The 25,323-nt window shown below is 38.3% G+C and overlaps 1 protein-coding gene across 1 annotated transcript in view; it reads right to left on the bottom strand.

Annotated features, from left to right (window-relative positions):
- The window catches only part of ptpn5 (protein tyrosine phosphatase non-receptor type 5), a 28,610-nt gene extending 5,771 nt beyond the window's left edge, over nucleotides 1-22,839 (bottom strand). Inside the window, exons 1-13 of the mRNA XM_056461891.1 lie at nucleotides 22,508-22,839; nucleotides 20,360-20,477; nucleotides 20,188-20,253; nucleotides 13,654-13,853; nucleotides 11,758-11,868; nucleotides 11,553-11,630; nucleotides 8,710-8,948; nucleotides 6,006-6,192; nucleotides 5,841-5,925; nucleotides 5,651-5,730; nucleotides 4,679-4,816; nucleotides 4,134-4,244; nucleotides 105-265 (exon numbers count right to left, since the gene is read on the bottom strand). Coding sequence (XP_056317866.1) covers nucleotides 105-265; nucleotides 4,134-4,244; nucleotides 4,679-4,816; nucleotides 5,651-5,730; nucleotides 5,841-5,925; nucleotides 6,006-6,192; nucleotides 8,710-8,948; nucleotides 11,553-11,630; nucleotides 11,758-11,868; nucleotides 13,654-13,845 — 1,382 coding nt within the window. The 5' untranslated portion in view covers nucleotides 13,846-13,853; nucleotides 20,188-20,253; nucleotides 20,360-20,477; nucleotides 22,508-22,839. The remainder of the gene's footprint in view (nucleotides 1-104; nucleotides 266-4,133; nucleotides 4,245-4,678; nucleotides 4,817-5,650; nucleotides 5,731-5,840; nucleotides 5,926-6,005; nucleotides 6,193-8,709; nucleotides 8,949-11,552; nucleotides 11,631-11,757; nucleotides 11,869-13,653; nucleotides 13,854-20,187; nucleotides 20,254-20,359; nucleotides 20,478-22,507) is intronic.
- Between the last annotated feature and the right edge of the window lie 2,484 nt (nucleotides 22,840-25,323).

Genomic DNA, 25,323 nt, shown 5'->3' with positions numbered 1-25,323 from the left:
TATATATATATATATATATATATATATATATATATATATATATATATATATATTCATCTTTGGATTATTTCACTTTTTACTAATGTATGAGATGAAAATGTTACCTGCAGTGGACGATGACAGGGCCACTGTTGGGCGGAGCCTGTTTCCTCGCTTCCTCCACTTCCTGCACAAGCTCCAGAAGAGGCGGGGCTTTGTCTGGTGTTTTCTGATCCGGCCAGGATGTGTACCAGTACTGTCTGAGAGAGCGCTCCTCCCCCTCACTCTGCACAGACACACACACAAACCCAAAAATTCACCAACATGTTTATTGTCATGTGTCCATCAACCACCCAAATACAAGAGCATTTCCAAGCTTTTATCAGCACTGGGGCACAAACTACATGATTAATGCACATCCGAGGTAGCAAAGAATTCTGGCCCAGATTTGGCATAAATCTGGTACAGCAGGCATTCATCCGGCACAGACATACAGCATGTGGGGCCAAACATGGCCCTAGTTTGGCAGAGGTGGCACCGTCTTTAAGGTGGCACACAATATTTGGGCCAGATGATAAATATAGTATTTGACCCAGATGTTAATGATTGATATGTGGGCCATGTAAGTTTGGCCTATCTTGACCCACTTTTAAAATACATTTTATTATTTTCAAATACAGAAAAAAAATTCTACCAATCAGGTCGCTTTGAGAAAAATGCTTCATGGGTTTATCAATGTCTTTGCAGTCGTGACACACTAACAAATCTGGCCCAGTTCAGGCTCAGTTATGGGTTATTAACTTGACTGAGACTTTGCCCAGATATGGTCCATGTTTCGCCCTTGTCTGGATGCCAGACTTGGTCCCGTCATGTACCGTAATTCACTGCGGCATGTGGGCTGCTTGGCTTATTGTGTGGGCCAGATCTGGGCCAAATGTTTTTTGCTATGTGGGATGATGCTCTCATAAACATATTTACTGACCACACACAATAACGACAAAAATGTCTTTGTTATATATCTTTAAAATAAGGGTGACAGGCAAGAAAGTCGCTGGTTCGAGTCCTGGCTGGGTCAGTTGGCATTTCTGAGTGGAGTTTACATGTTTTCCCCATGTTTGCGTTAGTTTCCCCACAGTCCAAAAACATGCGGAATAGGTGAATTGAAGAAACTAAAACTAACCACCGTGTATGTGTGTGAATGAGTGTGTATGGATGTTTCCCACTACTGGGTTGCAGCTGGTAGGGAATCCACTGTGTAAAACATATGCTGAATATGTTGGCGGTTCATTCCGCTGTGGTGGCCCTTGATTAATAAAGGGACTAAGTCAAGGGAAAATGAATGAATGAATGAATGGATCTTTAAGATAACACAAATTTGGTGATTAACTACATTTCCATCAATTATGTGAAACACTGCATTGCTAAGGATATTTGTTGCCATGACAGCAATGCCTCCAGAGGAAACACACAGTGGAAAACAGACTCAGAAGCTGAAAAACATTGCTCTCAACCTGGACTTCCTACTGTCTGTCCTTCTCCTCTTATTCCAAATATACTTTTCTGTAGCCATGACATCTGTTTTATTAGTTATATTCTGTACAAAAACAAATAGTATTTGACAAATATAATTGTTTTTTTTTTTAAGCGATGAACACTTAATCTGTATTTTCTAAATTTCACTTATTGCTGACTGAATACTACTCAAAAAAGGGAGGCAAGATATGACAGTCATATCTTGTCTTTCATGTGTTCTAAACAAATTTAATATTGCTGAAATGTTGCCAATATATACACTACCTGACAAAAGTCTTGTCACCAATATAAGTTTTAGGAACAACAAATAATAACTTTTAGTTGATCATTTAGTATCTAAAGTGGCTTATGTGAAAGGCAAAGGCTTCTAGATTACGCCTATTTTACCTAAATAAAATCTGATCATGCCTTGATTTTTAATTATTTAATTAGGACAGTAAGGTCTGGCTTTGCTTAGACAAAAGTTTTGTCACTTACCAGAAATAATGTACAGTGTAGAATATAAAGTCATGGTGCAGTGGAAAAATAATTAGTATTGTGTATGACTCCCATGAGCTTGGAGGACTGCATCCCTACATTTCTGCAATGACTCAAATAACGTATTATTAAAGTCATCTGGAATGGCAAATAAAGTGTTCTTGCAGGACTTCCAGAGTTCATCAAGATTCTTTGGATTCATCTTCAATGCCTCCACCATCTTACCCCAGACATGCTCAATAATGCTCATGTCTGGTGACTGGGATGGCCAATCCTGGAGCAGTTTAACCTTGGCTGAAGTATGAGAAGGAGCGCTATCCTGCTGAAGAATTTGCCCTCTCCTGTGTTTGTAATGTAATGGGCAGCACAAATGTCTTGATAGCTCAGGCTGTTGATGTTGCCATCCACTCTGCAGACCTCTCACATACCCCCATACTGAATGTAACCCCAAACCATGATTTTTCCTTCACCAAAGACTGATTTCTAAGGATCTTGGGTCCATGCAGGTTCCAATAGGTCTTCTGCAGTAATTGTGATGACTGGGATGCAGTTTAACAGATGATTCTTCAGAAAAATCTTCCTTCTGCCATTTTTCCAAATGATCAGCTAGAAGTCAAGAATTATTTGTTGCTTTTACAACTGGGATCGACGACAAGACTTTTATCAGGTAGTGAAAGTCAACATTGATCCGCAGGTGGCGCTCACACCAAACTTCTCCCGCATGTTAACAAAGACACGTGCCACATTGGTTTTAATAGACCTGTAACGAGGGGTCTGAGGCTGTGTTAGAATCCATATGCAGAAGTTTATTAAAGGGATTAGACAGAGACATCAACGGGTAAACAAGCGGAGAGTCTGCAACATGTAAGCAGTCCAAACCAAACAACAAACACAGGGGCAATTCCAGAAGACGTATTGGTAATTCAGGCAGAGGATCAGTGCAACAATAATAAGTCCAAAACAGATCAAGATACACAGGGGCAAATCCAGAAGACGTGGTGAGAAGGCAGGCAAAAGTTCAAGGCAACAATAAGCAGTCCAAAACAGAGCAAGAGGGCAAAGACAGATAACGTACTTGATCAAGGCAGGCAGGGTCATACACAAAAAAGCAGTCATGACAGTCACTTGGAACAATGCTTGGTAAGGCAGGTAAACTGGCAATACTTCGCAAGGAAGCATGGCCTGAGTTCTCACTGAAATACAGCACAAACAGCAAGTGGCTGCAGAGGGAGCGGAGCCAAGTCAGTAGTCAGGCGAGGGCTCCCACTGCTGGCATGGCGTTACAAGACCAAAGTGTTTGCATGATACATCTTTCCTATGCACATACAAGATGTAAGTTTTCTCCTTAGAGTCATTAGCTATGTTTACATCCAAAAATGCGAATTAAATTTATGCGCATATAATATAATATATAATATAAACTGGATTGTCGCATAAAAGACGTGCGAACAAAGCAGTGTTTCCATCCAACGAGTCAAAGCTAATAGAATCGTCACTTCCTGATTATTTGGCGCCAAATATCAAGAGTAAAAACTGAATTTGCAGCAGTAAGAGAAGGTGCATGAATCTTTGCCTCAGAAGGCAATTCTGACACGCAGTGAACATGTGGTGGTGTTTGAAGGCGTGAGACGCAGAGCACAGACACTCTTGTTTCTGGAGGTCATTATTAATATAATAACACTAATACTGAAATGGTTAAGGCATTTTAGAATGGCCAAAACAACATTTCAGATATTTTACAATGTGCTCAGCCTGCTGCTTTGTCCATTCGCTCACATTTTTATCATCACATGATTTCTTATAACAAAATCACATGACCTTTTTTAATGCGCATACTGGAATTTGTTAGGTAAACGTGTTTCCATCTTAGTTTATGCGCATCTTTATGTGCATATGTTTTATGCACATTTTCAAAATTTATGGGCATCTTGGCGTTTCCATCAATCGTTTTTTTATGCTCATTTGGATATGCATGCAAAAAACCTGTTGATGGAAACGCCAAGCTATAACTAAATGCTGATGTAAAAGATCATGTGAATTTACACATTAACAGTCCTTCAATCATTTGGTTCACTTATAAGGTCAGCTATTTTTACCAAAGGCCTTTATCATAAACACACAATGCATCATAAACTCAGACAGACCTTCACAGTGAAAATCCTTAGGCTGTAGTCATCTGCTTGGATGACCTGTTTGACAGTGATCTCGATACCCTCACAGGTGACACTGTCCTCTGGCCAGTATTCTGTGCATTTCTGTGGGACACACAAAGAGCTAGCTGTTATTCTATTATTTTATTCTTTTTAATCCCACTCAGAAAAAAAAAATCATTTATTATTCTTGGAATTCACCTACATTGTTATAGGGAACTGATGAATTTGAACATGCTTCCTTCACTAACTTTTAGACTACAGCTAAATGATTAAAATTTCCAATTTACAAAGTGACAATTGGAATATAATAAGTGTTTTATTTTCTATCCAGAGTTATTGCTCAGCACTGAGTAGTGACAGCTGCAGGGGTTGGACTAGAAGAACTATTTGAAATCCAATTTTGCATACGCCTGACAATTAAAGAAGGAATCCATCTTAATTATCATAATATCTGTAGGATTTTTAACAGCTCAGCATGAAAGCCTGAATCATCCTAATCATGTGAGCATATGGCATATGTGTGGATATAGCCAAACCTCATTTTTTTCTTCAATGTTGGTGATCATGACGATAATGGGACAGCGCTCCTGCCAAACCATCCTCCAGAAATCCCCCACTGTGTTCACAGTCGGACCCTGTGTGGCGATATATGCTTTTTCTTTCCCACCGTAGCCCTGAAACAGCAGAAGATTGAAACTGAGAAAATTTATTTGTTTTTTTTTTAGCTTGAAGACCATAGTACTTGTATGGCGCAAATACTGCACAATCTTGGAAAGTACACACATAAAAGGTCTTCCAAAACTTTCTGTAGTTTGTGATCTCTGCATCATAAAAAAGCCTGACTGAAATGTCAAAATTGACTTTTCATAAACCTAAATTAAGGCTGAACTTGGACAGTAAATGACTCAATGTTACAGAAATGATAGAAGAATGATCAAAGGTTTGACAAGTTGCACAAGTTATCACAAAAACATTAAATTACTAAAATCAATTTTGTAATATAATTGGAATGCCTTGATTTTTTTCAGCAGAAGTATGATAATAGTTATTACCAGCCAATCAGAATGAAGCTTTAATGAGTTTAAGAATTTTAGAATGATAAAATTGCAGTGCATGCTTATTAAAACAGCATGGGATCAGCCATTGATTTGGACGTTAACACAGTTTTCATTATAGTTATTATTGGAATCACCTTCAGAATTATTTGCTTGCGGGCTATAAATAAATTGACAGCCAATCAGATTCCATCCTGCATTAAATGTAAAGCATCACATCACTCCTTCCAGGATTGCACATTTCAAGCATTTTCCATTCATTTTCATTCATTCATTTTCCTTCGGCTTAATCCCTTTATTCATCAGGGGTCACCACAGCAAAATAAACCACCAACTTATCCAGCATATGTTTTACACAGTGGATGCCCTTCCAGTTGCAACCCAGTACTAGGAAACATTCATACACTCTCATTCACACTCATACACTGGGGACAATTTAGTTAATACACTCACCTTCAAGTAATTAGCATTGATGTAGGTGCTAAGAAAATCACCCTCCTCCTTAGCTTTTAAGCACACTCTGCTATGTGTGTCTATAATTCAAAGATAAGAACAAACAGAAGAAAAAACAAAAACACGAATATCAGGAGCAAACCTCATGAGACATTTCCACTTAAGACTATGCATAGAGCAGGATACGCACTTGGTAGTATGGTTTTGTAGCGATTCTTCCTCACCACCCCAGGAATACTATATTCTTTTGGGTCCACAAAGTTCATGGGAGTCTCCTGTTTCCACCAGAATCACCAGATGAGCAGTGTTGTAATGATACATTGCCTGTTTTACAATGTAAATGCATGACACTCACATAAAACTCGGCTTGAAGCACACCGTCGTCCAGTGCTCTCGTGTGCAGCTGCTCGGGGGTCAGTAGGTTGGATGCGTTCTGCAGATACTCCTGTGTGCTCTGCTCTCTGGGTGACAGCAGCGCTCCATACGGCTCTGTAGTGCCAGGGGTGCACATGTCCAATGTCAAAGACACATTAGAGCCTCTCCTGAAAAACACAAAACATTTTTGCCTTGATATTTATGTCTCTTGTTTAAATACACTATAAACAGCAGCTACGCTAATTATTTTCCTTGTTCCCTATTTCCACCTGGGGATACTTTATAGAGATTGTGAACTATGAAGAGATGATGGAAACCATAGAGGACTTCAAGAGGTATCTATAATCCTGGACCAGGCCGTATCCTGAGCAGATGCTGTGACAGTCATGGAGGAGTGGAAAGCATGAGATGATTCCTGAAAGATTCCAGTGACAGACGAGTCTTCGCATTGATCCCGTGGGCCAGCATGAACACCTGCTGGTGACCTACTCACACTTGCAGCTTCTCCACAATGGACGTCCAGTGTTCTCCAGCCTCCAGCGCCTAGGCTGCAGCTCTGCACAAGAAGTTTGTCCAGAGAAATGGTAGTCCCCAACTGAGCCTGGTTTCTCTCAAGTTTTTTCCTTCACTTTCGTCAATTGGTGAAGTTTGTCATCTGTTCCCTCGGTTTCCTTGGTTTGGGATTTGTGGAGATGTGCATTGATGGATCTGCTCTTCTGTGTTTGGACTTTTAGCAGTGAAAAACCACACTGAACTGAAGAAACTGAACTTCAACTCAGAAAACTGGACTGACACAGTTTCAATTTACAAGAACTTCTGTTTAGCTGCCTTGACACAATCTACATTGTAAGAGTGCAATAGAAATAAAGATGAACTGAATTGATTTGTTTCATGTTCAATCCACTTTAATTTGTAAAAAATAGTTAGGTTAACTTAATCAATTTGTGTAGGGACAACATGAAGGAATCGTGTTACCCTGCATTTTTTACAGTGTAAGCAAAAATCTGTGGACCTTTTTTGCAATTTCTGCACAGAATCTTGTAAAAAAAAATTTATTAATAAAAAAATCTGTGGATTTATGCAGAAAGATTTTGAGACAATGAGAGGTGAAACTCATAAAATAAAAAATAAACAACTTTTATGGAAGGTCTACAATCAAAATCCAATTAGAACCACTTGTTTGGTAAACAAAGCTACAGAACTATAATATAATATTGTATTACTGTTATTAATATAAAATCTGCATAAAGGTATATTTACACATATGCACATAAGTAAATAAATATGGGTGGCATGGTGGCTCAGTGGTTAGCACTGTTGCCACACAGCAAGAAGGTCGCTCGTTCGAGTTCTGACTGGGCCAGTTGGCACTTCTATGTGGGGTTTGCATGTTCTCACCGTGTTGGCGTGGGTTTCCTCTGGGTGCCCCAGTTTCCCCCACAGTCCAAAGGCATGCGCTATAGATGAATTGAATAAACTTTATATTGAAAAACCATAGAGTATGAGTGTGTGTGTGTGTGTGAATGTGAGTGTGTTTGGGTGTTTTCAGTACTCAGTTGCAGCTGTAAGGGCATCTGTGCGTAAAACATGCTAGAATAGTTGACGGTTTATTCCACTGTGGCTTTAATTAATAAAGGGACTAAGCCGAAGGAACATGAATGAATGAATGAATAATAAATATAAATAAAAGTAAATTAAACTACGTAAAAGGGATCAAATCTTTCATTTTTACAATGAAAAATATATTTCAATATTGTCATTTGTAATGACTATTTTTCTTTTCAATGAAGCTGTGGTGACCTCTGAAATAGAGATAAGCTGAAGGAAAATGAATGAACGAATGAATAAATATAAAGTTTGTTAAAAATCTGTGGATCCAGATACCATGTGGTCCTAGTACCTTTGCCACCCCATATCAGCTAATGTAATAAGTATTAGTAATTAGTAGACATGTTCATTAATAGTTATAGGTAATATGTATAGGGCTGAAGATATTGGATTTATTACACACACGCACGCACGCACGCACGCACGCACCCACACACCCACACACACACACACATTCAGTAAAATACAAATAATCATTTTGATTCTTTTAATTGTTTCACCCGTTTATGCCTTCTTTTGAAGCTCCTTTACACGTTTTCTAGTTTAAAACGTAACATGAATGAAAAAATATATTTTAAGCCAAGACCTTGGAAAGTCTGAGATCATTTCTGAGTGATTATTTCCTCTTTCAGCAGTAAGTTATTTGTGACTTTCTCTCATTAAGGATTCAGACAGCAGCAGATATATTAAGCAGCAGGTATATTTCTTTGATTTCAATATACTGCACTGTTATGCTAAAGAGTTACTCTTTTCAGTTTTATAGTAGCTTCTGTTTCATGCACATTAGCATATGCATTCATCTATTGTTTAAATATTGATTCAAAGTTGCCTTTTAAATATTAAACAATTGCTTCTGAATTTTTAATTATGACACAAGTGCTTAGCCTTTCCATAATCACCAGTTCTGCTTTTATTATTCTTTCCTCATTCAAACATTCACCGTCACATTAAATACTGAACCACCAAAGCTGTCATAGAATATTCTAAAGGCAAACAGCTACAAATAATTTATGAGATCTAATGTGCATCATGTGAATCATCCAGATGTGAGATTAAAAAAACATCCGGTTTATTACCTTTCCTGTAAGCCCACAGGTTTGACAGTGAGAGTGACAGGGTCGGCTTCAGTTTTCATGTCCATGAAGCAGTCGAACACAGGAGTTTCAGGAACAGCATCCAACTCATAGAAATCCTCCTGTTTAGCGTCTGTCCATTCTGAATATGTAAAAGAGGGCTGCCTGCTCATAGACTGACGACGGTCTTCAGGGAAGCAGGACTGGTTGCCAGGCACCAGGGTTTTAATGCAGAACAGCGTCTGTTGTGACAGCAAAAGGCGAGGGGAACAAAAGGAAAGTTCAAGCTTTGCACAAAGGCATTAATGCATGCTAGACAATCCACTGCTGCACATGTTGGAGTGCAGCTTAACCAGTTGTTGTTTTTTATTTTTATTTTTTTTTGCATAAACAGGCTTATACTATAGGGCTGTTAAAATCCTTGATTCTGATTGGCTAATAAACATTTAAGTGCAACTGTTTAAGGATAAACGCACAGCTAATGTAGTTCCAGGTAGGTTGTGACCACATTACAGTTCTATATCGCTACGCTGAATGATTAAAGCCTACAACAGCCACTAATCAAACCAAAACAAAAGTCTTTGGGTGAAATGTGTTAGAAATTAGTCCCACACACAGGTTTGAGGACAAAAACCTGACAAATGTCTTGAAAAATCTGAACAGTGTTTATAGTTGCAAAAACTGGTCCATTAAATTAGTAAGGGATAATCACTGGATTTAATTTGAAATAACTTAATGCACAGTAAAGCTGTTTATTATTCTAATTTTTTCCTTGGTCATTTGCCAAGTCATAGACAAGTTAAAACTAGTATTGCCCGATTAGGTCTGAAGAAAAATGCCTGAAATTCTTCTGGCCTTTGTTTTAATTGTAGAAAACACAAGGGGACATTGTCCTCTGGCTACTGCAACAAAATTTTTCTGGACCGAAATATAAATTTTTAAAGTTACAATCTTGTTTCTCTGTGTATTTATTATCTGTTGGAGTGGAGACAGTGCTTAATTCTCACATGAAACATCTGTTTTTTTTTTAATTTTGGTTTATCTGGCAAAGAAATGCATATTGTTTGTGCTTGTCACTTCCTCCATCCTTCAGTCCTCTTAAAGGAACCTCACTGAACACAACAGATGGTCAACACACTTCACCTTGATTCTCCATTGTACTCTTTTTACCCTGTCTACATTTTCTGTCATTTCTGTTTATTGCAGTTGAAAGATAAGTGGCGCTGTTACAAAGTGTATGTAATAATAATAATACATTAATTATTAATACATTAATAATACGCGACGGCAGCCATATTGCGCCAGACTGCACACCACACCAGCTGATTGGAGGAGAGGATACAGAGCGATAAAGCCAGTTCTGATATGGGGATGGTTAGGAGGCTATAATGGACAGAGGCCAGTGGGCAAATTTGGTCAGGATGCCAGGGTTCAACACCTACTCTTTTTTGAAGGACATCCTGGGAACAACCACAGAGAGTCAGGACCTCAGTTTAACATCTCATCCGAAAGACAGCGCTCACTGAGGAGAGTACCCATCAATATACTGGGGCGTTAGGACCCACACAGACCGCAGGTTGAGCGCCCCCTGCTGGTCTCACTAACACCACATAAGCAGCAACCTAGTTCACATGTGGTCTCTCATCCAGGCACTGACCGGGTGCAGCCAGGCTTAGCTTTAGTCAGCGACCATGTGAGAGTAGCAGAGAGTTTGTGGTGTAGTCAGTGTGAGGTGATAATGCCACTCCTTAAGTTTGGTGTCAATGTGTTGAAGCATTGCAGAGATACAAAAACGGATCGTTTGGCATATTCTATAACCTTTTGTTAGCTTGATCTAAAGATGAGTCAAATTTGGTGAAAATAGGACCAACAGTCTAGGCCAAGGATAAGCAATCTTAAGGGTGTCACACACTGGATGCACTGCTCAGCGTTGCGACACGGCGTGCACATGACAGTTAAAAGTATCACACACCAGATGCGCACATTCACATGATATTTAAATTGAAGCTAATCAGATGGTGCTCTGTGGCACGGCAGGAATATGAACAGTGTCCTGAGTTGTGGCTGGGCACAGCCGCCGAGCAGTGCTTCTGGTGTGCAACCTGCTTTAGTCCTGCTTGGAGTTTAGCCAAACCATAATCAAACACACCTGCCTAGCTTTCTAGTGATCTTAAAGACACTGATTAGCATGTTCAGGTGAGTTTGATTAGTATTGGAACAAAACTCTGCAGGACTCCGGCACTCCAGGATTGAGTTTGACCGTCCCTGCTCTAGGGGAGTTTGCGAACGAAGGTTTTTGAACAAAATCACTTTGACACACAGGTAGTTTAGTCAATTAAGGCATAATTGGTATCAATGTTCTCAGCAGGATTCCAGGAATCTATCAAGACTAGTCCCATGTCAATAGGCAAAAATAGTCACAGGCAGATAGAGAGAGTGTGTGCACAAGAGAGAGATCATATGCGTGTAAATGGCATGGGCATACAGTATCTAAAAGCTTATAGTAATGTGTGTTAGGTTAGCTACCTCCTTTTAAGCATATTTCCAAATCGGTTGATCTGCACTGGCTCCTGGTGAAGCACACATACTACTAATGTTTTGGTGTAGCACATTTATTTTTGAACTTTGATCAAAACTGACTGGAACTCCTTGTACAGTAAAAATTTTTATTACACATCTTCTAGCAAATCAGAAACAAGAATTTCAACAGACCATGGACCCACATAACAACTTGGGGCGTATAATTTTATATTAATGTGGCAGTGGCCTGCCATCAATTGTTCCTCACTTGCTTTAAAGTTAAAGCTCTGAGTAGCAAAAGTCAAAAGCATACAGAAAATACTCACTCCAGTACCAAGAATGACGACACCTAAGAAGAGTGTGGCTATGAGGGGCAGCAAGCTCTCCACCCTCCAGATCTCCATCTGAAGACAAATGCATTCACCTGTTATTTTCTTGCTTCATACCATGAATGACATATGGCAGAGGATTCCTATGATATGTGTATTTTTATTCTTTCTGAAGCTTTTTTTTCTGTTGTAGCTCTATCACCTGTTGATCATAGGCATCACTGGTGGAGAGAAGGTACTGAAGGAGATCCAAAACTTTGTGTGCTGCTGGAAAAGCCCTGTATCCATTCAGCATGTAAAGGACCCACAAACCCTGAAAATATCAACAAAACACTCTAATTATTACACACACTCATACAATTGTACATCTATCTTTGTGGAAACTTGCCATAGATTTTAGAAATAACGTTTTTATAGTGACAATAATACATTTCTGTCCTCTAAACCAGTGTTTCCCAACCCTGTTCCTGAAGGCACACCAACAGTCCACATTTTCAACCTCTCCCTAATCAACCACACCTGAATAATCTTATCATAACATCAGAAGAGGCTCCAAAACCTGAAGTTAATGGGTCAGATAACGGAGACATCCAAAATATGTACTGTTGGTGTGCCTCCAGGAACAGGGTTGGGAAACACTGCTCTAAACCTAAACATACTCTTATTTTTATATTTTTAGTTAAATTTCAAGTTCTCACTAACCTTCTTCATATTTATACCCCTTCTCACACTCTTAGATCAGCCAACTCGTTCTCCCTGGTGCCACCTCACACTCAATTAGGCACAATGGGAGCCAGATCTTTTAGCTCTGCAGCACCTCTGCTATAGAACTCGCTTCCCCTGGACCTAAGGAGCTGTGATAGTCTTCACACTTTTAAATCTCGTCTTAAGACCCATCTTTTTAAGCAGACTTTCCTATGACTATACTTTGCCATTTTATTTTATATTTCGATGTGTTTGTCCTTCAACTTATCTCGTGTATTTAAAATTTTGTCTGGCATTGTTTTATTTTTTATTAATTGTTTTATTTAATTTAATTGTTTTGGTATGTGTGTTGATGCTTGTTGTAAGGCGACCTTGGGTATCCAGAAAGTCTCCATTTATAAATAAAATTTATTATTATTATTATTATTATTATTATTATTATTATTATTATTATTATTATTATATATTCGTTTCCCTCGTGGAAGCTGGCTGGTCTCCACAAGCTCAAAAATGCCAGGTTTACTGTCCTGCACTTGTTCCTCACAGTGGATTGTAAGTAAGAATGCACAAACAAATCCTTAAAAAAAATAGACAAAGAAAGTTAAAAAAACAGACATGCATTTAAGTGTCTGCATTAAATTAAACCTTCAAAGATGACTATAATGTAATTAATACACCTACTTTAATGTTAAAATAATGTATAAATAAGTCACCAAAATATAAAAAATAGTGTTTCTTTGTAATTCAGCATAACAAATAGTAATGCAAAAATGAAACTACATACTTATTCTCACTGGTAAAAGTGATCATGCTAAATTTTATTGTACTTTATACATTCATATAAGTATACATTTTTATTTATTTATTATGAATTCATATTTTGGAGCTGAAAAAAATTAACATTTAGTTTAAAGAATTTTTTAGGTGAATATATATAGTTTTATGTGTATTTATAGGTTTAGGACAGCTGTTTTTGTTAGCTAGGCAGCAGTTAGTTAGGCAGGAAAGCATGTGGTGCATTATTGACTACAGGGTCGATCACAGGAGACCCCATAACAGCCTTTGTTTCTATACTTACAAACACACTCAAGCATAAAAACACAAAAGCACACAAGCATACACTTTTTTGTCAATTTAGATAAACACAAGCCTTCATTATAAAATTAAAACACTTCAAGATTATTATAAAATATTCTGTTACTATTTAATTTTTGCTAAAAAACAAAACAAAAACAAATTTTCCACTTTTAAACATGGACATAACGGAAATGCAAACATTTGACAATAAAAATAAGTTAAAGGTGTGCATAAATTGAGATATGAGATAGATTTAAGAATTCATGTATGATTTTTGTGGAAGATGTGCATTAATGAGAACTGTGCATGAACTCACAGTGAGTTGAGACAGTGTGTAGAGCAGGAGAAAAGCTCCAGCTGTAACACTGGCTTTCAATACTCTCTCCCACAAAGCAGCACCAATGCCTGGCAGCGGATCGTGGGCATGTGAGGTGGCCCCGTCCTGCTCTTTGGGTGCGTCCTCTCCAACAGGGGCTTCAGCCATGCTGCTCTCAAAAACGTCCTGCATTTAAACAGCTAAAGCAGGCATAGAAAAACACATTTACCAGAGAAACACAAAATGCGATGACAACATTCATGAATTACGAGCAGAATAAATTTTTGTGTAAGGCTGTTCTGATGTAAGTTTTAAAATTCATGAAAGCTTTCATATTTTTCCAATATTAGCTGGTATAAGAAACCTGCTGCATTTACACGGTCTTTCGTCTCTTTTTTTACGCTTTAACAACCAAATGGATGCTTAAGTCTGTTTAACTGATTACATTTGAATTACATTACAACATCGATGCTGTAAAAGGAACCTTATGAAACTGAAAATAGTCACATAAAGCTTTCACTGGAAGTTCATCATTGGCTAAAAAACACTAGCTGTGCATAGAGCCCATTCACCTATACTGCATGTATTTGGACTGTGGGGGAAACTTGAGCACCCAGAGGAATCCCACACCAACATGGGGAGAACATGCAAACTCCACACAAAAATGCTAACTGACCCAGCTGGGACTCGAACCAGTGACCTTCTTGCTGTGAGGCGACAGTGCTAACCACTGAGCCACCGTGTTGCCTAGCTGGAATAATAATATTTTACAGTTTAACTTGGTCCGGGTTTTTTGTAGCTTGAGTTTACTGTATCTCAGGGTTAAACATAGACATTGTGCATGACATCTTTTTAGCCATATAATCAATGAATAAAGGATGGGACAAATAGATCCAACCAACCATCTTAATGTACTTAAACAAAGGCTGAATAACTGAAGAAAAGCTAATGTTCCTGCATTTCTGTTTTTAGAAATATTTTTCAAAATTGAATATCTGTTGCTGACGTGGATTCCAAAGCAAGGTGTCTCGGCTTTCAAAAATGCTGCTATATTATGTGTTCTCCGCCAATAGGCCATATTTACAAGAGAGACTTTTGAAACTGGCAAAGAACCCTTTGGTGGAAACATGTTAGTTGATTATTTATTGCTAGACATATGGATTATTAGCCTTTTTTTTTGCATTCATAAAACATACTGGAGTCAAGAATATTCCAATCCATAAAGTTGATAGGTTGGATTATGCTAATTGTGAATAATTGTGTGCGCAAATCCTATTTATGAATAATAGGAATACATTATCACCTAACATATCTGATATCTGAGAGTTTTCAGGAAATCTGTTTTAATCTGTGGTTAGCACTGTTGCCTCTCAGTAAGAAGTTCACTGGTTCGAGCCCTGGCTGAGTCAGTTGGCATTCCTGTGTGGAGTTTGCATGTTCTCTCTGTGTTCGCGTGGGTTTCCACTGGGTGCTCACGGTTTCCCCCACAGTCCAAAGACATGCGCTATAGGTGAATTGGATAAACTAAATTGATTGAACTGTAGTGTATGAGTGTGTATGTATGGGTGTTTCCCAGTATTGGGTTGCAGCTGGAAGAGCATTCGCTGTGTAATTGGCTGGATAATTGGCGGTTCATTCCACTGTGGCGACCCCTGCTGAATAAAGGGAGTAAGCCTAAGGAAAATGAATGAATGAATGAATGAATGAATGAATTACGCTAATTGTGAATAATTGTGTGCGTAAATCCTATTTGTGAGTGACTGGAATACATTATCAACTAACATATCTGATATCTGAGAGTTTTCAGGAAATCTGTTTTAAATCCAAAATTCTCAGGATTTACTTATTGATTTATGAATATAAATTGACTGAAAATTAGTTGTAAAACAACAAAATGCAAACAGAAGCAAAAATGACAGCAATGCAGCTGAAGGCAGTCACCGAGTAGTACACTACAGCTTTTTCTGCAGTACAGTCTCATAATTCATGGCATTGCTGTGGGAGGAATGACACATTTAGAGGTGGACTATGCAAATGAGACTATGCTGCGGACATAACGCTAACATGGGGTGTTATGTCATATACAGTGCGAACAGCAGACTTATGATTAGCATTAAGAGATGATTTGCGGTTCGAGCAGCAGGTTTTTCTTGTTACATTACATTCATCATCTAATTACAGTTAGTCTGCTGCGTTATTTTTTATTCATTAAATAAGAACCACTGACCGTATGGAATCACGCTTTCAAGTTTCCAAGCTTTTAAAGACATGAGCCGATTGAATGTGGTTCACTCAGCTAAAATATTCCCACATCATATGAGAGTTACTGCTGATCAAATTTTTATACCTTTTTCTTTTTTTCCTCCAATGCAGAAATGCTTACAACACACTGTTTAATTTTTAAACACTTCACTGAGCACTGAGAGCGACTATCACTTTTCAAAACATTAAAGGTGTACAATATCGCTGCCTCGTCAAAGTGAAAGCAGAGCTGCATTTCGACTTGCAGTAGTTTCAACTATACATAAACCAAGTAGCCAATACATTTACTTTAAATCATTATACAGGGTGGGCCATTTATATGGATACACCTTAATAAAATCGGAATGGTTGGTGATATTAACGCCCTGTCTGTGGCACATTAGTATATGTGAGGGGACTTGTAAATAACTCATGAAAGAATAAAGTTACGTTTAAAACCAAGCATACCATTGTTTTACTTGTGAAGTTTATTAAGGTGTATCCATATAAATGGCTCACCCTGTATTCTAAAATAAATGTTACATATTTTGATCTTTATACTTAATATAGTGTATGGATGGCTCCACTGGACACTAATTACACTGACTGGTTCTTCCCTTTTTCTTGCTTATTTCATGTTGTATGTACAGTGCTCAGCATAATTGAGTACACCCCCTCTTGAAAATAAATATTTATATCCATTTCTCAGTGAATATAGGCAATGTATTTTGGCAAATTTAAACAAAACAGATTTATTAAACAGATATATTTATTAAAATAATATTTTAGTCACCAAACATATTTAGAAATTGAAAGATAATACAATTAAATCAAGCTAAATATTGTAAAAATAAATTACAACCTACAAAATTTCAACTATTTTTTCAATTTTTTTGGCTTCTTTTGATTTTTCCTCTTTTTTAAATTGTATTTAATATTTTTCTATAACATATAAATTTGGGTGTACTAGTTTTTGGACCGTTATTGTAAGTTATTTTAGTTAGATAAGCTCCAGATTTGGCTTCAGTACTGACTAATCTAATGAATATGCACAAATATAATATTGTAGAGCTTCCTATTAAAAATATGAATTTTAAAAATAGATTTGTGAGGGGTCTACTTATATATGCTGATATATATGCACATAAAGATAAAAAATAAATAGTCACATTCATTTTATCACAACATAATAGCATATACACATTAAAGCACACCCATATAAACAAAAAGTCAGAGCAGGCTGTGTCACCTTTAGTGCTGGAGTACATCATCCTGATCAATACTCCACACACACACGCGCACACACACTCACTGTTGCTGCATTTACAAGAAAAACTGTTACTTCAGCAACAAATACACCCATCCCCCATTCTTTCTTTCCATTATCTCTCTCTCTCTCCCTGACCCTCATCTCATCACTTGTCTTTATTTCTTCTATCTCTCTCTTCTATCCTCTTTCATCTGTCTTTAATGTTCACCCCTCTCTCTTCATACCTCTGACCCTCATCTGCCTTCCATCCATTTCACTTTTTCCATCTTTACCTCCCCCTTCTTTTACCTCTCCTCTCTAATGAATATTATTAATTTATTTATTCTTGTACTCTATTCATGCGGCAGCTGGATGCTCTTGAATTATCAGAATGAGCTATAAAGAGAAGAGATGGCTGAAGGACACACACACACACACACACACACACACATAAGTACACACCCTCCTCGTATTGTCTTTCATCAAACCTAAGCATAATCATCTCAAGCCACTTGTTCAATCAGCATTCAATTTCCAGCCACAAACTGGCCGAGAAGAACAGTCTCTGCAGACACTTTTTGCAGACTATTTAGTAAGGGAAACTAAAGTTTTCTGGTCTTGAGTGATCTGACAACATCTGTCCTGTATAATCTCAATGAAGAATTTGATAATATATCAATTTAAATGTTCTCAATTTTAAAATGATGAGGTTTAAATAATATGTTCAGATGTTCTCATACAAATTGGGTCTAAGATAAAAATGTTTTTTTCTAAATATATAGTTTCATTCAGTTTAAACGTTATTTTGTTTCTGTACATCCTCTTTCTTTTTTTTGGCTGCTTTTATTTAATATAAAAAATTATACCACTAATATAATACAATATACTTAAAAAAATATTTTCTATTGATTTTTTTTGTTTAATGTTTTTTATTTGATTTAATTATGACTTTTAGTAGCCTTTAATTCAATCTTCACACTGTCAAATTAAATATTTTTTTCCTACATGAAGTTAATTAATAAACTAATTTCGAGAGGATCACGTGCTTATGATTTACCACAGCTGGTCCCGCATTAGCTAATTATGATCCTCCAATCATATGATTCCTAAGTTACTATAAATACCCACAGTCTTCAGTGCACATTTAAGCTGCGGTCACACTTGACTTTTCCTCCCATAGACTTCCATTCATACGCACACGAATACGTCAGACCGGAAACATGGGCTCATGCGTTAAGCGAAATCGCATCACTTGGCTGCATGAGACCAATCGAGGTTCAAAACAGGACCTCTCTGAGCAAAAATGTAAAACATGGAGCAATCGCTCGCTTTTTTAAATGTCTAATTAGCTTGTTTAATCCCGCCCCTTTTTGCAGCGCCGCACGACAGAATTTCATACACACAAAGCCCAGTGTGACCGTAGCTTTATCTTTGTCTGGAAGAAACCCTCCTTCCTCCCTTTCTCATTCTTTTTCTCATAGATTGGGTGGCACTGTTGCCCCACAGCAAGAACACCGCCGGCTCAAGTCCTCGCCGGCCGGCAGGAGTTTCTGTGCGGAGTTTGTATGTTCTCTCCATGTCCGCATGGGTTTCCCCTGGGTTCTCCGATTTCCAAAGACATGCATCATACGTAACAGACTAAGCAAAACGGACATTTTGTCTAGCTCCCTTGCTTCTTAAAGTAGTTTACCTTAGCCGCTTGAGCTGGGGAGTTTTTGAAATCTACCTGACCACAATCTCCCCTCTCACTCTGCGAACGGGCGGGAGCCCTGGGCTCGAGGATCCCTTGAACTCAGAGCTCTCTCCCAGGGACAGCATGCCAAACAAGCTTATGAAAAATCATCAGCAAAGTGTCAACTCTTAAAATGCTTATTTACGAGTTCATTTGATTCTGTAAAAAATGTAGTATTTGAGCAAATGCATATTGCATCCTTGCTGAATAAAATTATTGTATTATTATTCATTCATTCATTTTCTTTTCGGCTTAGTCTCTTTATTAATCTGGGGTCGCCACAGCGGAATGAACCGCCAACTTACCCAGCACATGTTTTGCGCAGCAAATGCCCTTCGAGCCACAACCCATCACTGGGAAACATCTATACACACTCATTCACACACATACACTACAGACAATTTAGCTTACCCAATTCACATGTACCGCATGTTTTTGGACTTGTGGGGGAAACCAGAGCACCCAGAGGAAACCCATACAAACATGGGGAGAACATGCAAACTCTACACAGAAACGCCAATTGACCCAGCCGAGGCTCGAACCAGTGACCTTCTTGCTGTGAGGTGAACGTGCTACCCAATGCGCTACCGTGCAGTTTTTATTAATGGATCCTACACACGTGAGCTGGAATTTACTGAGACTTTTATTTCAGTATAGTAATGTATTTACAACCAAAATAATAGAAAATTGAGAATTGGCATGGCTTTCTTTTTGCACATTATTCCCTATTCGCAAACTAACGGTAACAGGGACTTTGAGTAAAGACTTTGATTAAAAATTGCCAAAACTAACTTTTTTGCAGGATTACCTCGCACTGAATAATTGTTTAATTGTAAAGAATAACAATGTGTGCTAGCAAAACAAGCACTGTACATTTTGATTTCACACAGACTTTAAAAATCTGTGTTGGACTTCCAATTTTCACAAATGTAAAACATCAGAAACCAAAAATGTCAACCTCTGTTTCTTTCTAAAAGAGATAGTTCACCTAAAACTCAAAACTCTGCCATCATTTTCTACCTTTTTCTTGTTCCAAACCTTTCTGAAATGTTTGTGATTTTGAACACAAAGGAAGATGTTTTGAAGAAAGCTGAAAACCTGTAAGCATTGACTTCCATAGAATTAGTTTTTCCTACTGTGGAAGTCAATGGCAGGTTTCCAACTTTCTTCAATATGTCTTTCTTTGTGAAAAAACAAAACCTCATAAAGGTTTACAACCATTTGATGGTGGATAAATGAGTTTTAGTTTTGGGTGAACTATCCCTTAAGAGAAAGTAAAGCTACACTTCATAAAAAACAGTTGAGGACTTACTGTATAATAAAGCAAAGTTAGGCTCACATGACAGTGACAAACGCCTCTCTCAGCACCTAAAACAAACTGGGAGCAGCGAGAAGAAAAATCATAAGAATTAGAAATCAGTGACAGACTGTATTTGCCTTGCATTAAAACTTCAATTTATATAGCAGTAGATGATCATTCTTACTCATGCAGCTCTGTACGGAGTGCCACAGATGGCGATACAAGCGGAGGACACTGCGTGCCAAGTCAACCAACAGTAGGAGTCACTGGGCGCTATCGAATAAATAGCCCTCCATGTGTGTCTATCACAGAAAAAATGACAGGTGGTCAAAATATAGCAGAAGATATAATGAATCCAAGCAAGACGTTCAGGAGTCGAGCTCAGTAAATGTGATAGGCTAGACAAAAGCACGACAAAAACAATGAAGAACTTAATGTCTGTGCATGAGGCCCGCGTATCTAAAAGCCGAACACACACTCAGTCTTTTCCTCTACGATCAGTAAACAATAGCTGCAGAGGTCTGGTCTGGTGATGACGTGATCTACATTGGCATGGGGGTAACCATGGAAACAAATACACTCAGCAGCAAATGGTTTATATAGGACCACAATCAACACACACACACAGATATACACACACTCCAACACCCACACAGACAGACATGCAACGGGATCATGCAGCAGACACAATCCATAGTGGAATACAGAAGAAACACGGTTCCCATCTGGCTCCTGCAAGATTTATACAGTAGGCTTTGCGCTTGAAACAATTTCTCTTTCCCCAGTTCCAGCGAGATGCATTATATTCAGTCTTAAAAGCGAAGGTGCCAGGAAGAACTCAAGCAAGATTGTCACAGTGATGCCATAGAAAAACTTTTTCATTCCCTGAAGTACCTTTTAGTAAATCTTTTGTGTCTATATAAAAAAAAAACTTTCCATCATCCATCATGAAACTCTTGATGCCAATAAAGATCCTACCTGAGATTAGCAAAGCTATAATCTATCTAGCCTGCACATATAAATACATATTAACTAAACACAGACATATTCCACGGCCTCCGCACTGTACAACGAGGGAGACTTTACATCCTACACGATGAACTATCGTCTGAGATTAAATCAAATTTAACGTGCAATGCATTTTAGAATGACCTCACTGGCTTTCATTTGAATACATTACATAGTCTACATCTGTAAAAGAAATCGATTTCAATTCCCCTCAAGAAAGCTGCTGGTAATACCGAATTTTTCCATGTTAATAGTTTTGATAGAACAGCACGAGAAAGAGGGAGAGAGAGAGAGAGAGAGAGAGAGAGAGAGAGAGAGAGAGAGAGAGAGAGATTACCTGCTTAATAGGAGCTCTACACTATAGGGCCGGTGTTTCATTGTGCTTGCTCGTATGAGAGGATTACGCTTATGCTGGATGAGTTAAATCGGTGTGTTTTTGTTCTGCAGGCTGGGCCCAACACTGCGCTGCACCTTTGGATATTCTATGAATGAGAGCTGTCATGGTTTCCACCGAACACACCTCTCGTCTCGCTCTCCACCTCTGGAAGCATAGCTGATGCGATTAACTGACTGTATACATTTTATAGAAAGAAATGACAAAGACTACTGTGGCAAAAGAGAGGCTGAAAGCACAGGCAGAGGATTATTCAGACCAGTCTCCCTCCCTGTGGAATAGTCTCATTGGCTTAACACACTGACTAAAAGCGAACATCAATTTATAAAATCATCCCTGCTCCAACAGTCATTATGTTCATCCTAAATCTGAATTATTCAAACAAACGCTCGAAACATTCAATAGTCTCACTACATAGTCACCACATCCCCATACACACATCACTTGAACACACACACACACACAGGATGGCAGCCTATCTGGAGAATATCAGGCACATAGAAGAAAGGATGAAATACTATACACTTGTTGAATGCCATTTAAGGAGCACAAATGCAATCCTTCCATTTCCCAAACCCCATCTGTAACATCTGCAACTAAACATACCGATATAATGCAGTTCTTAAACGTGAATATCAATACCATTTACCACGCAAAGATTCACTACCGAGTGTTTACTCGGGACAGCATGAATGACACATCCCAGCCGTGAGATAGTGTTTGAGAACAAATCAGCCTGTATAAATACAGTCACCATCCTGAAACGCCTCGCTCATTGACTCGCTTCGCCTCTTCATTGAGAACAACACTGCGTCGACCGGGCGTCTCAGCATCCTTCAAAAACACGACGCGCGCTTCCACTGGATGAAATGGACACTGAATAATAAAGTAAACCGCACCGTATGTGAAAAAATACGGACGCGCTCTTACCTCTCAGACGGGTGAAAGCGGTGTAAATGAGCGCGGAGATTCGCGCAGCATCATTAATATTCACATCACAGCGCTCGCGGAGACGCGCGCGGAGGAAGAGCAGGCAGCGGGGAGACGCTGCAGAGCCGAACAGCGGCCCTCCATCCACCAGAGCCCGCCTCACTGGACTGACAATCACACTGATGATGACGAGAGGAGGGTCTCTTTCAGCGAGCACCAGCGCGAGCGCGCGTCAGCCTTAATGTGCTCTGTCCCTCTCTCTTTTGAGTGTATATGTTTGTTTCGTGAGATACCTTTTGTGTGTTGCTCAATAGATGTTGACGTGATAGGTATTGTCTTTCGTGAAGCGGAGGGTGCGATGATGCTGCTCTTCAGGTGGCAGCTGGAGGTGTAACCTAGGCAACGTGTCTCGGGGTAGATAGAGATGGAGGGATGCGCTTTAGTGCCCTCTTCTCTCTCCAGGCCCCTCGGCGCTCACATTAGCAACTGCGTCATTTCCATAAGTGAATTAAAATCTACTGGGTGTTTTACACCTCCAAAATGAGAGCGTTTTTGCATTTCTTTCTTTCTTTCTTTCTTTCTTTCTTTCTTTCTTTCTTTCTTTCTTTCTTTCTTTCTTTCTTTCTTTCTTTCTTTCTTTCTTTCTTTCATGAAGGGGTCTCTGTTTGTTTTTGAAACAATTTAAGATAAAGTAAAATGGGTTAAAATATGTAAAATATGTTTCATATCATCAAACAAATTTAAATATTAGTCAATATCAAGGACAACACCAGTAAACACATCATGCAGTTTTTAAATGAAGGTTTTCAATATTAAGGAAAAACAAAATCCAAAACTGCACAGCCCTGTCTGAAAAAACGGTTTGCATCTAAACCTAACAATCGGTTGGGCCACCCAGCAACAACTGAAATTATGTTTTCAAGTTTTGGAATTTTGGCCCACTCATCTTTGCAGAATAGATATAATTCAGACACTCATTAGAGGGTTTTTCGAGGATGAATCACATTTTTAAGGTAAGTGCAACAGCATCTCAATTGGATTCAGATCATGACTTTGACTAGGCCACTCCAAAGTCTTCATTTTGATTTTCTTCAACCATTCAGAAGTGGACTTGCTGGTGTGCTTTGGATCATTGTCTTGCTGCAGAACCCAAGTTTGCTTCAGCTGGAGGTCACTAACAGATTGACTGTCATTTTCCTTCAGGATATTTTGGTACACAGCAGAATTCGTGGTTCCGTTTATCAGGTATGATGTTCTTTTTCTGAAATACTGTTAATTTTATGCCACACATAATGGGGCACAAACTTTCTAAAATCTTCAACTTTTGTTTTGTCAGTTCACAAAGCATTTTCACAAAAGTCTTGAGGATCATAAAGATATTTTTTGACAAAACTGAGATGAGCCTTTATGTTCTTCATGCTTAGCAGTGGTTTTCAAAACCTTTTTTGTTTTTTGCTTTTCATAAAGTCTTAAATTGTAAACAACTCATAAAAAAACATCCCAAAATGTAAATGAGTTGTCATTTAATAAGAATATGTGAATAACTCAATTTTGACAAAAATGTCAGATAGAACCTTATAATTCTAAGGTGACGATTTGTAGATAATGACTCTCACTTTGGTTTGCTGCAGTCCCAAAGCTTTAGAAACAGCTTTATAACTGTTTCTAGACTGGTAGATCTCAATTATTATTATTTTTTTCATTTGTTTTGGAATGTCTTTGGATTTTGTCATGGTGTCTAACTTTTGAGGATCTTTTGGTTTACAACACTTTGTCAGGCAGGCACTTTTTAAGTGGTTTCGTAAACAAGTTTGGCAGTAATCAAGCATAGGTGTTTGGGTGAGGAGGGATGCTGAGACACAGGGTTGTTCTCAATGAAGAGGATTTTAATTTCCCTTAATAATGCAAACTTTCATTCAGAAACTACATGATGTGTTTACTTGTGCTTATGTGTTATATTTGAATCATTTTTAACTAGTTTGATGATCTGAAAGCTCATTAAAGTGTGGCAAACATACAAAAAATAAGAAATAAGTAAGGGGTAAATCCTTTTTTTTCACATCACTTCAAACATTCTTAAAATATATAGGTTCAATATTGGCATAGCTGGTCACAGGTCACTAGAAACCTTTCAGTCCTTTATAGTGTAAAATGGTAAAATGGCTATGAAAAATAGTTAAGATTTAGAGGGCACCTATGGTGAAAAATCTACTTTTCAAGCTGTTTGGACAGACATATGTGTAGGTATAGAGTATAGACCATCATATTGGGGTGATATAAACCCACCTAGTGGACCAATTGGAGCTGTTTTCAGACCGACCACAACTTGATGTAGGAGTGCGGTCCCCCCGCCCACCGAATTGATTGACAGCTGCGTATTAACAGGTCTCCGTAGTAATGCGTATAATCAAATCAACAACACAGGACATAGAAAAATCAACCGGAAAAAAGGTCTGTTCAGTTTGCTAGGATCATCAAGCATCATCAAATGTGATCAGTTTTACAAGTTTAAAATGTTTTAAAACAATGCATGTTTGTAATGAATTAGAGCAATTTTACCGTGTTTACTTCATCACCACAATCGCGTGTCAGTAAAATTATAAAAGAAGACGCTTCAATCCCTATTTGTTGACGTTAAATCAGGTTTATTTTGTACATTAACATTACAGATATCCATACAGCAGTGGATATTAACCTGTATTGCAAGTCCACAACAAATGCATCAAATACTCATTGGTAAAGTTCAAAGCTAAACGTGCGTGCTGTCTGTGTGTGTGTGTGTGCGTGTCCTCGCTGTGTGTGTGTGTGTGTATCTG

The sequence above is a fragment of the Danio aesculapii genome, chromosome 7 (assembly GCF_903798145.1).
Source record: "Danio aesculapii chromosome 7, fDanAes4.1, whole genome shotgun sequence".
Taxonomy (NCBI): Eukaryota; Metazoa; Chordata; class Actinopteri; order Cypriniformes; family Danionidae; genus Danio; species Danio aesculapii.
Note: the sequence above shows the minus strand (reverse complement) of the source record. Positions and strands in the feature narration are given on the sequence as shown.